This window comes from Vulpes lagopus, chromosome 1 (genome assembly GCF_018345385.1).
Source record: "Vulpes lagopus strain Blue_001 chromosome 1, ASM1834538v1, whole genome shotgun sequence".
NCBI lineage: Eukaryota > Metazoa > Chordata > Mammalia > Carnivora > Canidae > Vulpes > Vulpes lagopus.
Genome location: NC_054824.1, coordinates 127,826,664 through 127,842,067, shown reverse-complemented (window position 1 = coordinate 127,842,067; position 15,404 = coordinate 127,826,664). Strand labels below are relative to the sequence as shown.

The 15,404-nt window shown below is 36.8% G+C and overlaps 1 protein-coding gene across 4 annotated transcripts in view; it reads left to right on the top strand.

Moving 5' to 3' along the window:
* Positions 1-15,225, top strand: part of DSC2 (desmocollin 2) — a 34,605-nt gene extending 19,380 nt beyond the window's left edge. For 2 of the 4 annotated variants that reach the window (XM_041774173.1, XM_041774162.1), the window contains exons 9-17: positions 184-369; positions 2,291-2,547; positions 2,660-2,802; positions 7,614-7,844; positions 9,892-10,128; positions 10,674-10,798; positions 12,049-12,306; positions 12,982-13,027; positions 13,114-13,255. In XM_041774173.1, coding sequence (XP_041630107.1) covers positions 184-369; positions 2,291-2,547; positions 2,660-2,802; positions 7,614-7,844; positions 9,892-10,128; positions 10,674-10,798; positions 12,049-12,306; positions 12,982-13,017 — 1,473 coding nt within the window. In that variant the 3' untranslated portion in view covers positions 13,018-13,027; positions 13,114-13,255. Of the gene's footprint in view, positions 1-183; positions 370-2,290; positions 2,548-2,659; positions 2,803-7,613; positions 7,845-9,891; positions 10,129-10,673; positions 10,799-12,048; positions 12,307-12,981; positions 13,028-13,113 lie in introns of all 4 variants that reach the window. The other 2 variants (XM_041774152.1, XM_041774142.1) reach the window with 1 other exon arrangement.
* Positions 15,226-15,404: the final 179 nt, after the last annotated feature.

Genomic DNA, 15,404 nt, shown 5'->3' with positions numbered 1-15,404 from the left:
ACTGTTAAACATTCATAACTCCATCCACATCCCATGATTTCAAATGCAGTATCCCCAACCACGTGACAGTTACAATCATGTAAACATAGGCCTTGGAAATTAGAAAAACTGAGTTTGTTTCCCAGAGTGTTCTATTTGTAATAGTTACTAATTAAGGCTCTTTTGTTGTTTTTATTATTTCAGTATGTGGCATCAGTGGAAGAAAATACTGTTGATGTCGAAATCCTCCGTGTTACTGTTGAGGATAAGGATTTAATGAATACTGCGAATTGGAGAGCTAATTATACCATTTTAAAGGGTAATGAAAATGAGAATTTTAAAATAGTAACAGACCCGAAAACCAATGAAGGAATTCTGTGTGTGGTTAAGGTAAGAATAAATTAGTAAATTAGTTCTTTGTATCTTATAATCTCATAGATAAGCATAATAGAGCTTAATAAAAAAAAAAAAGGAATTCTGGTAAATAGAGAAATAAAATAGATATACAGGTAAATATAAATGCTATGTTCTCCATATTTATAATGAGATGAGTATATTCAAATTGGAGAACCTTTTATAAACTAATGGTATTTAAGATAATATTATATATGTATGTGTGTCCAATAGTATCCACTTTGAAACCAACATCTCTTAATAATTTTTTTTTTTTAATTTTTATTTATTTATGATAGTCACAGAGAGAGAGAGAGAGAGAGGCAGAGACACAGGCGGAGGGAGAAGCAGGCTCCATGCGCCGGGAGCCTGATGTGGGATTCGATCCCGGGTCTCCAGGATCGCGCCCTGGGCCAAAGGCAGGCGCCAAACCACTGCGCCACCCAGGGATCCCACATCTCTTAATAATTAAAAAATGGGCATAGCTTTGATGCCCATGGGACAGTGCCAAATTTCTGTAGCCCATTCTTTCTGTAGCTGGGTGAGGGTGCCTCCACTTATTTATTGAATTTCCCAAATGGTGAGTTATTCACCCTCTGGGGCAACATTTGTAGATCTGTTCATCTATACCTAGCATACATTACAGCCTTAGCTTCTGGGTTGAGAATGGGAATCCTCAACCATTCAAAGATGCAAATATTTGTAAAACCTCCTTCTAATACTATTCTGCAACATCTCAGAAGATCTCATTGCTAATTTAGGAGCCAGTTAGCCCCTAAAGCCACCTGAGCTCCTTTTGCTTTGGACACAGTCATAGGCTTATTTCTGCTAAATCTTTAACTAGGAATCCCTGGGTGGTGCAGCGGTTTGGCGCCTGCCTTTGGCCCAGGGCGTGATCCTGGAGACCCGGGATCGAGTCCCACATCAGGCTCCCAGTGCGTGGAGCCTGCTTCTCCCTCTGCCTGTGTCTCTGCCTCTCTCTCTCTCTGTGACTATCATAAATAAATTAAAAATAAAATAAATCTTTAACTAGAACATGATTCTATCCTGGGTTCATGCAGTTTCCCTTTTGTACCTATTCACAAAGAACATGAATTAAAAATGACAAATTCTTTTTCTTGTAAGAAATTGTAATGATGAAAATTAACTGCAGTTTGTGGGTTCATTTCTCTGTTTCAGAACAGCAAAGAAATATCCTTTGAATCCTATCTCTTTCCTCACCTAACTCCTGCCCTAACCCTTCATATCCTAAGAAACAATTTTATCTCTGTGAAGTCCAAGACCTCACAGGATTTCTGTCTTGCAGGAAATTCCTATTACCTATTCTCATTACAACTACATATCAGGCAAGATAAAATAAAAACCTTCCATTAAATTTGGTACTGCCAGTTCTTCAAAAAGTAACTGAGATGGAAGAGCTGAAAAAGGAGAGTGTAATGTCCATAAGCTTTCTATTTTTTCTCTCTGAAAAACATTTGATAAAATTTGGCCTACATTTTCTACTCCAAACCAGGTACAAATAATTTTATTCATTTCAGAAGGATAGGATAAGCTGTCCCAAAATGAACATATAGTAGATAACTTTTGGTTAGGGTATGTAGTGTGTGAAGTTATCTCTCAAGGGTTAACCTTGAAACACCTTTTTATTAAATAGTTTTTTAATTCATTATCAGGACCTCTGACATAACTGGCAGTTGAGGAAAAGTTTTGGTTTGGTTTGGTTTGGTTTGGTTTGTTTTTTCTGGTTCCACCCAAATCCTGAATCAGTTGGATTCCCCTCCTCCAATCACCTCTGCATTTCTGGGTATATATTTAATATTCTCCTGACTATTCTCAAGATTAGTTATGCATGCCAGTTAGCATTGCCAAATATTAGCTGTCTTGAGCTCATTTTCCACACAATTTTTTTTTCCTGTAGCCCCTGAATTATGAAGAAAGACAACAGGTGGACCTACAGATTGTTGTAGTTAATGAAGCTCCATACTCGAAAGAGGCTAGCTTACGATCTACCATGAGCACAGCAACAGTTACTGTTAATGTAAAAAATCAAGATGAGGGCCCTGAGTGTAGCCCTCGAGTACAAACCATTGAAATTAAAGAAAATGTGCCAGTGGGGACAGAGAATCAAGGATACAAAGCGTATGACCCCGAAACAAGAAGTAGCAGTGGCATAAGGTATCCTGTTTTGGTTAACTCCAAATTTACCATGTTTTTAAAATTCATAATTTGATGCCAAAATTATAATTGGGCCTATGATACAGTTGTTATTTTACTTCATTATTAACAGGTACAGGAGATTAAGTGATCCGAAAGACTGGGTCAGAATAAATGAAAACACAGGAATCATTACAATTTCCAGAAACCTGGATCGAGAGGCAGAGATGATCAGAGGTGGTATATATAATATTACAATTCTTGCATCAGACAAAGGTAAGAACTTTGTTTCTAAGCCAGCTACATCAGTTTCCCCCTACTTTCACCCTCAGTTCTTAAGCCAACCACATTGATTTTAAGTCAGCTGCATGTATTCTCGAAATATATTTCTCCCTGGAAGACATGGAGCAATTGAAAGGTTTTATGTAGTTTATTAACACATGGATGTTTCCTAATAACACCCTCAGTTTTATGTAATTATAAAATTTAGTAATAGAAATACTGGAAACCATAATTTATTAAAAGTAAACAATCATTGAAAAGTGAGACAGTTACTCTAGTAAAATTAGCTTCAATTTATCTAGTCGTATCTTTTAAAATACTCACTTTGGCAGGAGAGTTCGTTGCAGGGAGCACATACTTATTGCCCCATAGCGCATTCCTAGAAAACTGTTTTTGTCTTTTTACAGGGAACTATCAGTGTACGTGGAGGTTAGAATTCTGATTAAGAACATTATATAAAAATAATCATAGTCATGATTAACAGTATCTTATAAAATTAAACACTGTGAATCCATAAAACCATATAAAGTGTAAAATGTTCTATGAGTGCTACAAAATGGAGAGAAATGTGAACACAGTGGTTATGAGATCCATATGAGTTACATTTGGCCTTTGTGCATCCGTAAACTAAATATGTTGACTACAGTAAACATCAGTTATTACACTATAGCTTACAACATTAGAGTCTAGAAGTGATTTTGGAAGATGTTTTAGGTATTTCAGTTCTCTCTAAAGTGAGAAATGGTTTATATCCATTGACTGAATTGGTAAGGTTGTGATTATTATTAATTCAACTTTGATTCATTAAAGACTGTCCCTTAAGGCCTCAGCTTCCTTTATCCCTTTGTCAGGACATGCTTTTTGGTCAAAGGCAGATGAAAATCAAATCTGTTCTTGTTACATTTTCTTTTCTAAGATTTATTTATTTATGATAGACATAGAGAGAGAGAGAGAGAGAGAGAGAGAGAGAGAGAGAGAGAGGCAGAGACACAGGAGGAGGGAGAAGCAGGCTTCATGCCGGGAGCCTGATGTAGGATGCGATCCCGGGACTCCAGGATCGCGCCCTGGGCCAAAGGCAGGCACCAAACCGCTGAGCCACCCAGGGATCCCATCTTCTTACGTTTTTAACAGCACATGACAAATAGCTTGTTGTTAGGTCAGATAAAATTACTGTCTGGAATTAGAGATTTGGGATATAATTTTATTCTATATTTTCCTTTGTTGCAGAGGAAATAAAATAATTGAGAGATCAAATATTTGTATGGAGTTTAGATGAGCTAATCATCATTGTAGAATGGAATAAATATGTCGTGGGACCTTGTTTTTATCTTTTCTAAAATCTATACTGGCTAATTTCATTTGGACCCTCCCTACTGCTCTTAATGAAAGATGCTGTCTTGTGAGCACTGAATTCGGGCCTATTCTCACTCTCCATCCTCCGCTTTTCTGCAGCACTTGCTTCCTCTTTCTAAAACTCTTTTGCAAGGTTTGTGTGTGTACAGGTTTCCACACTTTCCTCTCTCGTCCCTGTGCTTTCTGGTAGTACTTTCCACTCACCTGAGCAGAGCGATTTCTTCAGCTTTGGGTTCAGTTTCTCTCTTCTTCTCAGTATCTTCTCAAATTAAACTCTCTTGGCAGTGTCACTCAGATATCTCTTCTATATAACTCAGTTTTAGGTGTCTGTGTTGTTGTGTTATTCCTGCTTTGGAGAGCAGGAGTGTGGTTTCAAAATATTTGAAACATTGAGTAGGAGTGTACAGCCACAAAAAATCATGAAACCATGGGTAGTTCATTCTCCATGACTTCGTATTCAGAATTAGTAATTACTCACGTAGAATCGCATTAATATTAGAGAGGGAGCATGGCATGCATACACTCCAGTGAATAAGAGTGTGATTTATTTAACTAACATGAGAAACAGAGCCGTGAAACTGAATTTGATGCCTAAGAGCTTTGGTTTAAATATTGTACACCAATACTAATCACAACGTGCCAAAAAAAAATAGAGTGTATTGCACAACTCTAAACGTTTAATGGAAGGGAAGTTCAGGCATTTAGCACAACGGTAGAAGAGCAGACATCGTGGAGGTCAGTTTTTAAAGACAATGCAATTAACCGGATTCAGTCAGTGAGCCATGTGTTTTCAACTCTGTGGGTGGACTCCAATGGGAAGAGATGTTCAGGATGTTCCACAACCCCGGTTTTCAGAGAGATCAAGAAAACAGTGTGTAGTCTGAGAACAAGAGATTTTGAGAGGTAAAATTGTTTTGCCCTATGAAAAGTATGCCAGCTGGAGAAAATACACATCCCCCTGCTCATCTCTCTTCTTTTAAATGGTCCAAAGCAAGAGATGGTTGTATTTTTCTTACATCTCATTTCTTCTTCCCTTTTCTTCTTGCTGGTCTACGTCTTTTACTAAGTTCTTCAGATGGTGTGGTGTGGGTGATAAACCCTATGCATCTTATTCTGGAAAATATTGTAACATCATTCTCATGCCTGATTTGAGCATTTGACTTGACGTAAAGCTTTGAGTTAAGTTTGTTTGTTGTTGTTTTTTCCCTCAGCACTGCTCAGGTTGTCCTCCATTATCTTCTGGTATCTCCTGCCACTGAGGTTTATTCTACTGCCAATCTTGTGATTGCCCATTTGTAGGTGATATGTCTAGGCACCTTTTTTTGGCTCTCTAGGTTGTCTTCTATAGTTTTTTTTTTCTTCTATAGTTTTAATACAATCTTTATGATGTGAGTTTATTTGTGTGTAGGTAGCACTGCAGTCAGAATATATTAAAAAAAATCCATCTTTCTCTTTAATTCTGGGATATTCTCAGCAATTATCTCTTTGAAGAGTGCTTCCCTGCCATTCTATTTATCCTCTTCTTCTAGAGTCCCTATTAGAGGAATGTTGCTGTCTTACTGTTACTGGAATTTAAGCTATAATTTCATTGTTGTCTACACAGGTACCATTTTGTTATGTCTTTGGAGATACTAAATATACAGGTTTCAGAAATGCCTTGCAGAGAGAGAATTCATCTTCTGATGGGTGGTTTTGTTGGTTTTCCTTTTAGCATTGATCTTGCTCATTCTGGAATTTCCATCTACAGGCTTCTGTTCTCTAGGAGGCGTTCGGTTTGCTTTCTGGTTTTATTCATTCCTCTCTCTCACTTCACCCCATGCAGTCTTTTTTTTAAGATTTTATTTATTTATTCATGAGAGACACACACAGAGAGAGGCAGAGACACAGGCAGAGGGAGAAGCAGGCTCCATGCAGGGAGCCTGACATGGAACTCCATCCTGGGTCTCCAGGATCAGGCTGAAGGCGATGCTAAACCGCTGAGTCTCCCGGGCTGCCCAACGTCATGCAGTCTTATTGTTGCCTCCACCTTGTCCTTTTCTGTGGCCCACATTTCAGAACCAGTTCTCCTGTCCATCAGTGACACTATGAGTATCACAGATCCTGTTGTCGTGGTTGAGGTTGTGACTGCAGGGCTGCGCCTGGGGTGTCCACTTTCCTAGGCTGGCAGCTTCACATAAGACACAGCCCCAGCCAACAGCAGCAAGTCCGTTTATCCTCTTGTCCATCCTTGATGTCTCAAGGCCTCCTGATTAAGCAAAAAGAAGCAGCAATTTAGAGACAAAAGTCCAGGATTTGTGTTCAGCTTCAGACTTCACCACTGTGTGAGTGATTTATGGCCTGGACCCATGTCTGATTCATCTTTGAATCCCATAGATTTTCTAGTATGGTGCCCAGTACAAAGTAGTTATTAAGTAAATTCTTATTAAATAGATAGACAGATGCTCTCCTTAGGCTACAGCCATTGTGGTTAGTTTGGTTTACAAGTGATTTTCCACTTCTGGAGTCTTTTCACCCTTCAAACATTTCTTCTTTTTTTAAAATATTTTATTTATTTATTCATGAGAGACACACAGAGAGGCAGAGACACAGGCAAGGGGAGAAGCAGGCTCCGATCCCAGGACTCTAGGATCATGACCTGAGCCAAAGGCAGATGCTCACCACGGAGCCACCCAGGGGCTCCCCTTCAGATGTTTCTGTGTACTATTTTGTTCTCATCTTCCATATCCGTATCTTCTACCTTTCAGTTCCCCTGCTCCAAAGCCTTATGCACTTTCTATATGCATATGAAATTCCAGGTTCCTAGGTTGGTGTTCAGGGACTCTTGGCTCTTCTCTGCCATGTCACTTCTAACCACTCTGCCTTCCCCTTCATTATGTCTAGAACATGGATGTGTACCTTGGGATTTTCCACCTCCTCAGATTTCTCTGTGCTTTTAAAGTACCAGAAGTGCCCTTGTTCACATTTTCTCCTTTCAAAAATCAGTCAAAAATCAACCTCCATAAAAGTTTCCATGTCTGTTGCAACTATTTAGTGAATGAAGGACAAATCTTTTTTTAATGATAAATTTATTTTTTATTGGTGTTCAATTTGCCAACATACAGAATAACACCCAGTGCTCATCCCGTCAAGTGCCCCCCTCAGTGCCCGTCACCCATTCATCCCCACCCCCCACCCTCCTCCCCTTCCACCACCCCTAGTTCGTTTCCCAGAGTTAGGAGTCTTCATGAAGGACAAATCTAATAGCAGTTATGTCAAACAGCACAACCTATTGAAAGTGATCATTTTTTTTTTTTTAACATTCCTTAAGGGAGTAGCCTGTGACTGTCTTTGTCACTGCCATTTCTAGGTTACAAGTGCCACATTCATTTTTAAAACTATTTTTTCAATGTATAACTTCCCAGTGAAAACTCAGAACATTAAAAATAATTATATTATTATGTCCAATATTTCAGATGGGAGAACATGCACTGGGACACTGGGAATTATACTTCAAGATGTGAACGATAATGGCCCATCAATACCAAAACACACAGTGGTAATCTGCAAAACCGTCTTGTCACCATCTGCGGACATTGTTGCTATAGACCCTGATGAGCCTATCAATGGCCCACCCTTTGACTTCACATTGGAGAATATTCCTGATTCAGACATAGAAAGAACATGGAGATTAACAAAAATTAACGGTATGTAAATATCATTAATACCAATTTAGCTCTTAGTCTGTACTTCTGACTTTAACCATGAGAGGAACTATGGTGACAAGAATGGCAAAAATGGAGGGGCCCCCTATCCATTTAGCTGCACCACTCCCTCCATCAGCTGTAAACTCTTTAGTGTCTTCCACATGTCCTGACTGTCCTACACACTGGCCCTGAAGTCCTGGTCCCCCAGCACTCCAGCGTTCACAACTTTCAGATCTGCTGTAAACTGAGGGGGTTTGCCTTTAAAGTGTCCTTGAATGCGAATTTTAACCCCAGGCTTCCGATGAATATTTCTCCATTTTCTCTGAAGGCAAATTAGAAAACTAAATTGCAAGCCAGGGGAAGAGGAACGGGAAGGGAGAAGAAAATCGAGGATGCATAGAAGCCACGGTGACAAGTTACAGCCCCATGTCCCAAATCCTGCTCTGTGAATGGATAACATTTTCAGTATTTTTAACAATATTCTGGTGTGTGTGTATGTAAGGTTATCAACTTTCTTGAGAAGAACTAACCTTATTTTTAGATTTCCTGCTTTCTACTGATTGTGTAGTCATAACATCATTTCTTTTTAGATCATATGAAATAAGTTATTTATTTATTTATTTATTTATTTATTTATTTATTTCTTTATGTATTTAGTGTTCCTACTTCATAGAGTAAAACATTGGTAAGATTATGTTGGTCAAAACTTTGTGACTTTAAAGTTCTACTCATCTGTGAAATAACACAAAAGTCTGGGAAACATCAAGTTAAGAATAATGAATCCTAAAGAGGCTTTGAAGTCAAGATAGGCTATGTTAAATGCCGGCTCCACTGTTTATTAGTGATATAAATATTACCGTGCTATTTATTCTCTTTGGGCCTTAATTTACTCATCTGTAAAATGGGATTATTTGGGGGAGTAAACAAGATAATTAATGCATCAGCCCATGACACATTACGCATCATAAATTTTGGTTTTGTTAGTCTTATTTTTTACACATAGACTTACCAACTTAACCATGCTTTCTTTTAAAATGGACTTATTCACTGATTTCTTTGCCTGAACCCCCAAATTTATATTTAGAGCTTCAAACACCCTAAAAATAAATGGGACTATCACACTAGGCCAGTTAAGTGAGGAGAGATTATTCTTAGGCATTGGCATGCAGCATTTATATTCAGAATAGTATTATATCTTTGGATCTGTACCCAAGACTGAATTAGAGATTGACCTGGATATTTCCTATCCTTGACCAAGAAAAATACATCAAAACTAAAAACTAGACAGTTGGTTTCAGGGTCTTATAGAATGATGAGATGGTACAGCAGCAGGATAATTCATGTCTGCCAGTATGTTCAAGGTCAGCCATGTTCTGAGTTGTCAGAATCAGGCTGACAGTAAGCCACAACTGTTTTTTTATGTTTGTTTGGCACAATATATGAAAACAAAGTAAGGGGAAACATCCAGAATTGCAGACTATTACCCTGAGATGAGCCATGTATAAAAGAAAATTGCACTGCAGGCAAATATTTTCAAAGATGTGGTAAAGACCAGTGTCTTTTTTTTTCTTCTGAAGATTTTATTTATTTATTTATGAGAGACACAGAGAGGGTGGCAAAGACATAGGCAGAGAGAGAAGCAGACTCCCTGCAGGGAGCCTGATGTGGGACTTGATCCCAGGACTCTAGGACCCTGGGATCATGTCCTGAGCTGAAGGCAGATGCTCAACCACTGAGCCATCCAGGCATCCCAAAACCAATGTCTTAACAAGCCTATTACTTATGATAGAAGGTCTGTTTATGGACAGAAAGATATATTACTATAAAAGCCAAAGGACATTCATGTAAGAGGGAGAAGAGAGAAACTTATATACGTAGTATGTTTACCGTTGCTCTAGATTAGAACTTCCAGTCCACTCATCTTCTCAATCCTGTAGCAATTGTGCCTTCCCATCAGGAAGATACATTTGTTGGGAAATAGGGTAAATATCCTACCACTAGGAGAGATTAGTGACATTCTCTATCACTCTGTTTTATTTTCTTTCAGATACGGCAGCTCGTCTTTTCTATGAGAAGGACCTTCCATTTGGAACATATCGAATATCTGTCAGAGTTGCAGATAGACATGGCCGGTCACTCATCACTCCGTTAAACGTACTTTTATGTGACTGTGTTACTGAAAATGACTGCACGCTTCGCACAGATGCGAGGACCGGTGGCGGAGATGTGAGACTTGGAAAGTGGGCCATCCTTGCAATATTGTTGGGCATAGCATTGCTCTTTTGTAAGTTCCTTCACCAACTCAAATAACAGCCTTTGAAATAACTTTCGAGACACATTCTTAGAATCAGCACTGCTATCTGTAGCTATTCATTTGTATATAGTTCTATTTCTATTTAATACAACATATTTATTTTTGTTTTTTAAAAAAGATTTTGTTTATTTGAGAGAGAGAGGGAACATGAGCAGGGCCAGGGAGAGAGAGAAGCAGGTGGGGCTGGGTCCCAGGAGCCAGGATCATGACCTGAGTTAAAGGCAGATGCTTAACTGAGTGAGCCACCCAGATGCTTCAACACAACACATTTAATTTATACACTGAAAGTACTGTTCTAGTGTTATCTCAGCATAGACATAAAATTTAGTGCAGAAATACGGCATTTAGCACGTCTTTGTGGCATACCTGGTTAGGGCAAACTTTCCTATTGTGTGCTACTTCTCCACAAGCCATCATATTTATGTTTTCTGGAAAATCATCTTTGTATTAGTCATCCTGAATTACAACTCCACATTGTTTTATGATAAACTGAAATAACTTCTTTCATCCTCCAGGTATCCTATTTACCTTAGTCTGTGGGGGTACTGGGGCAGCTAAACAGCCCAAAGTATTTCCTGATGATTTAGCCCAGCAGAACCTCATTGTGTCAAATACAGAAGCTCCAGGAGATGACAAAATAGTAAGTAGTTTGTTCTTTTTAAAATAAATACAAAGGACAAACTTGGTTTAATCAATTCTTTTCTAAGAGAAGTCCTTTTGATCAGGTGACTTAGAATATATAAAATTTCATCAGCCCTATGGAATTGATAAAATGACCTTGATTCTCATGGTGGTGTGTGGCCTTTCAATGTGGTCATATGGTGTTCCTTAATAGTAAAAATCCTTTAGCACATCGTTATTATTTCTACTTAAAATGTTTCATGATTTCAACTTTAAATCCAGTCTTTTTTAAATATTGAAACTGCTGTTTGTGCTGTAAAAATATTTCATTTAATTATTCACAGGTCATCAGCATAATTATTTTATTTTATTTTATTTTTTTCTGGCAGCAGCAATAAAATGACTGCAAGCTTTGATCAGTGTGGGAAGAACTTTAATGGAGTCTTCCTGGTTCTAATATGGTTAGAAAGAAGCCTGAGGTCAAATATATGAAACAGCATTGCTAGCAAGTGACTACAGAGCTCCAACTTTGATTTCTAGCCTACTACCTGGATGAGGAACATGTAAATTTTTTACAAAAATCATAATGATAAGAACAGGAAAGATTTAGAAAGCAAAAGTGACATTTAAAAATAAAAGTGTTGACATTTAATAAAGTATTGGAAAAAAACACCTTAGACTTTCCTACAAAAGCACAGCATAGAAAATTAGTGACCAGAACGTTGGTGTTCTTATTTTCCCTGCTGATTTATTTGTATTTATTGAGATCACAAGGGTTTAATACTGAAGCTAAGATTTTTATGGCAACTCTTTTTCCTGTATTTTTTGTTCTAGTCAAGGGAAACGAGATTAGACACTGAATAAGAATACTCATCATCATTTCTGTTTCTGCTCTAGTCAGGTGAAGGAGTGAATTTAAAACAAACAGGGTAAATATACGTGAGGCATTGATACTGGAATCCTCATTTTGAGCCTTGAGATTTTGGAAGGATTTAACAAACAACAATGTACAGTATTCTAAGAAATATTTAAAGAAGGAATATATATTCAGCTTTCTGATTTGTTTCAAGGTTTAGACCACTTGATATCTGCAGTTTGCAGATGCATTGGATACCGCATCAAGTCCTGGGTGAGACTCAGGATTGTGAAGAGAGCAAGATTTAGTTCTTGCTCTCAGAGAGCCTACCTTCTAACACAAAAATGTATGACATTATCTGCATGTTATTGTTGTTCGTCTTACAATTTGTACACAAATTGTTTTCATTTCAGTGTTCCACGGATGGCTTCACAACCCATACTGTGGGCAGTTCGGCTCAGGGAGTGTGTGGCACCATGGGATCAGGAGTGAAAAATGGAGGGCAGGAGAGCATTGAAATGGTGAAAGGTGGACATCAGACCCTGGAATCATGCCGGGGGACTGGGCATCATCACACCCTGGATTCCTGTAGGGGAGGACATGTGGAGGTGGACACCTGCAGATACACCTACTCCGAATGGCATAATTTCACTCAGCCCCGCCTTGGTGAAGTGAGTTTGAGTTTCCCTGAGTGTCCTACGAATTTATTTTCATTTCTCTTCAACTTTCTAAACCACTACAATTTAGTGGCCTGACCTTTATTTTCCATTAAATATTAAATCTATTAATTGGAAAATTGTTATTCCTTAATTTCAATTTAGTAATGCTCAGATATTAAGTGGGTATTTATTTTTCCTCTTATTTTGTTTGGTGTTTAATTCTTACGAAATAGTGTTAGATATTTATTTATTTATGTATTGGACATGAAATGCCATATTTATTTGGTACAAGAACAATTGAAAAGAATCTTTATCCCAGTTTATATGTTTTTATTTTTAAAATATAGAAACTATCTGTGGGATGATACTTAAATTATTTTTTTCCATGACTTTGTATTACTATTTCCCACATGACAAATCATATCACAGAAACCAGAAATGTGGTACGAGGCAATTAAAGTCTTATGGTCACTAAGCCTATCTGGAAAGATCTGGGCCCATATCAACTTGGGTTCAGTTTAATGGGTGCATTTCACTTTAGACATGATTTTGAAAGGGAAACTAATGATTACTTAATATGAATCCTTGTATACTTGTTGCTGCGTGTGAGTTTTTAGAAGCATGCTGTATAGTGAATTTAGAGATGATTTATGATATAGACCAATCATGTGCATTTTTTATATGTAGGAATCCATTAGAGGACACACTCTGATTAAAAATTAAACAATGAAAGGTAAATCAAAGCAATTATTTTTATGTTAGTAAGTTTTGGTGTTTAAAATAATAATAATAAAATATATTGTGTTTCTCCCCTGGCAGAAGGTGCAACTGTGTAATCAAGATGACAAGCATAAGCATGCTCAAGACTATGTCCTTACATATAACTATGAAGGAAAAGGATCCGTGGCTGGTTCTATAGGTTGTTGCAGTGAACGACAAGAAGAAGATGGGCTTGAATTTTTGGATCATTTGGAACCCAAATTTAGGACACTAGCAGAAGCATGCATCAAGAGATGAGTGTATTCTGATAAATCTACAAAACCCAGTGACTTTATCTCCTTCCAACCACTACTTTTTTCATTACCAGCCAGATTTAAAAAAAAATACAAGATGTTATGTTTTGGGTTTTCCCCTCTTTATTTTGATGGGATCTCTTTAGCCAAATGCATGTTTACAAGATAATGCTATAAATATGTATCCAAATTTCCCAAGTTTTACAAAGCTATTTATTAGTGTCTTCCACCCAAGGAGACCTACAGATAGGAAAATTAAGGAAGTCTGCATTATTGTTTACATTTGAGTCTAATGATAATAACCACTTTATAGTGCAATAAAATGTAATGAATTCAAGTGTATGTCATAGACTACTTAAAGTATAACCTAATAGAAAATTGTCAATAACTTGCTTTAATATTATCTTCACTTACCTAATTAGCTAATCGTGTGGTGCTTGAAAACTGCCATTCTCCTAAACATTATAAAATGTATATTGCATTCTTGATAATGTTTTCTTCTTACAACATTACCTTTCTTTTTAATGCAAAGAGAGAATCCCAGGCAGGCATTAACTATTAATACAATTCCATTTGGTAGAGTTTAGTTTCTATGTTTTATTCTATATAAAATCCTGCACTGAGTCTATGTTTCTCTCTTAACCACTCTTGTCAGCAAAATTTAAATTTAAAAACTGCTAGAATGTATTTTTACTTCTGCATGGTTTTGGTCTTTGATACCTCTCTCTCTCTCTCTCTCTCTCTTTTTTTCTCTCTCTCTCTCTCTCTATATGTGTGTGTGTGTGTGTGTGTGTGTGTGTACACTTCTCTCTCTCACTATCTTTCTCTTCTCTTTATTTTTTAAATTTCTACTTGGGTTGGAGAGTCTAGTATTTTAAAAAGCCATCTCTCTTCTCTTCTAAAGTGAGTGATTCTGTTTGTGTTTTATTTAAGTGTAGTATTCTCTGTTTATCGGAGTAATGTTATAATGTTGACGTTTCAGATATCTTGGTCATTGCTTTATTATTTCCTCAACAAAAGAACTTTAACTTTGCCATTGAAAATGTAAAAATAAGTCATGCTTTTATTAGATGCAATATTCTATGTTAACAAAAGGGTATTTAAAATTGGCATATGTGGTTAGTATATAATAGCATATTTACAGTTTATATCTTCAATGCAAGGGTATAGTTTTTAAATGAGAAATAATGATGGTTTTGAAATAAGCTTTGAGGTACAGGGATTGTGAAAGTTCTCCAGGAATAAGTATTTTACAGCTTTTTAGATGAAATGCCTAGTCATATCTATCAGAGTTTTTTGTTTCATATTTTAAGATTACAGTTTTTAACAAATGTAGAATGGGCCAATCTATTTATATTTTGAAACAATAAGACAAAATTAAACTTAACAGCCAACCAAATTTCAGACCATGTTTCACAGCTGATTTCAGCTAATGAATTTTTTATGTATACTAACTGCATGGACATTTTAAATGTATTTCTGATAGTTACAATTGTTAATAATGTGCCTATCTAAAATTCACAAGTTTGGCTTGTAACAATTATTTTTAAAGGTTAACATTGGGTAATTATTCCATTATCAATTTATCTTTTTAATAGTTTTATTATTGTTCAGTCAAAATACTATTTCTCAAAGTTTTAAATAAATCATGTCCACAATGTGTGTATTACTAGCTATGAGAAAGTAAATCAAGTAGTTTTAAAATATTAGTGTGAGTTTGTTAATCATGTGTCTGATATGACCTTATAAGATTGCATTTGTTTTACTTTGAGAAATGAGTCTGTTCTTTAGAATCGTGTTCTACATTTTTAGAATTTTACAGTTTGATGTGGAGAGATCACTGGTCCATTGTTATCACCAAATGTATATAATTTTGCTATTCTAAAGGTTGTGATGCTACGGGATATTGGTTACATAGTTTCTCTGTGTCTGTGTGGTTTTTTTCAAAATTTCATCATAAAATGGGGGATGGTAATATAATTCCTTTCCTAGGGTGACTGTAAGACATTTGAATAAAAAATAGCTTTTAAGCATGAAATTCATATAGAGTGGTCCACCTAAAAGGCACTCCTATAATACTAAATGATTAAAATATGT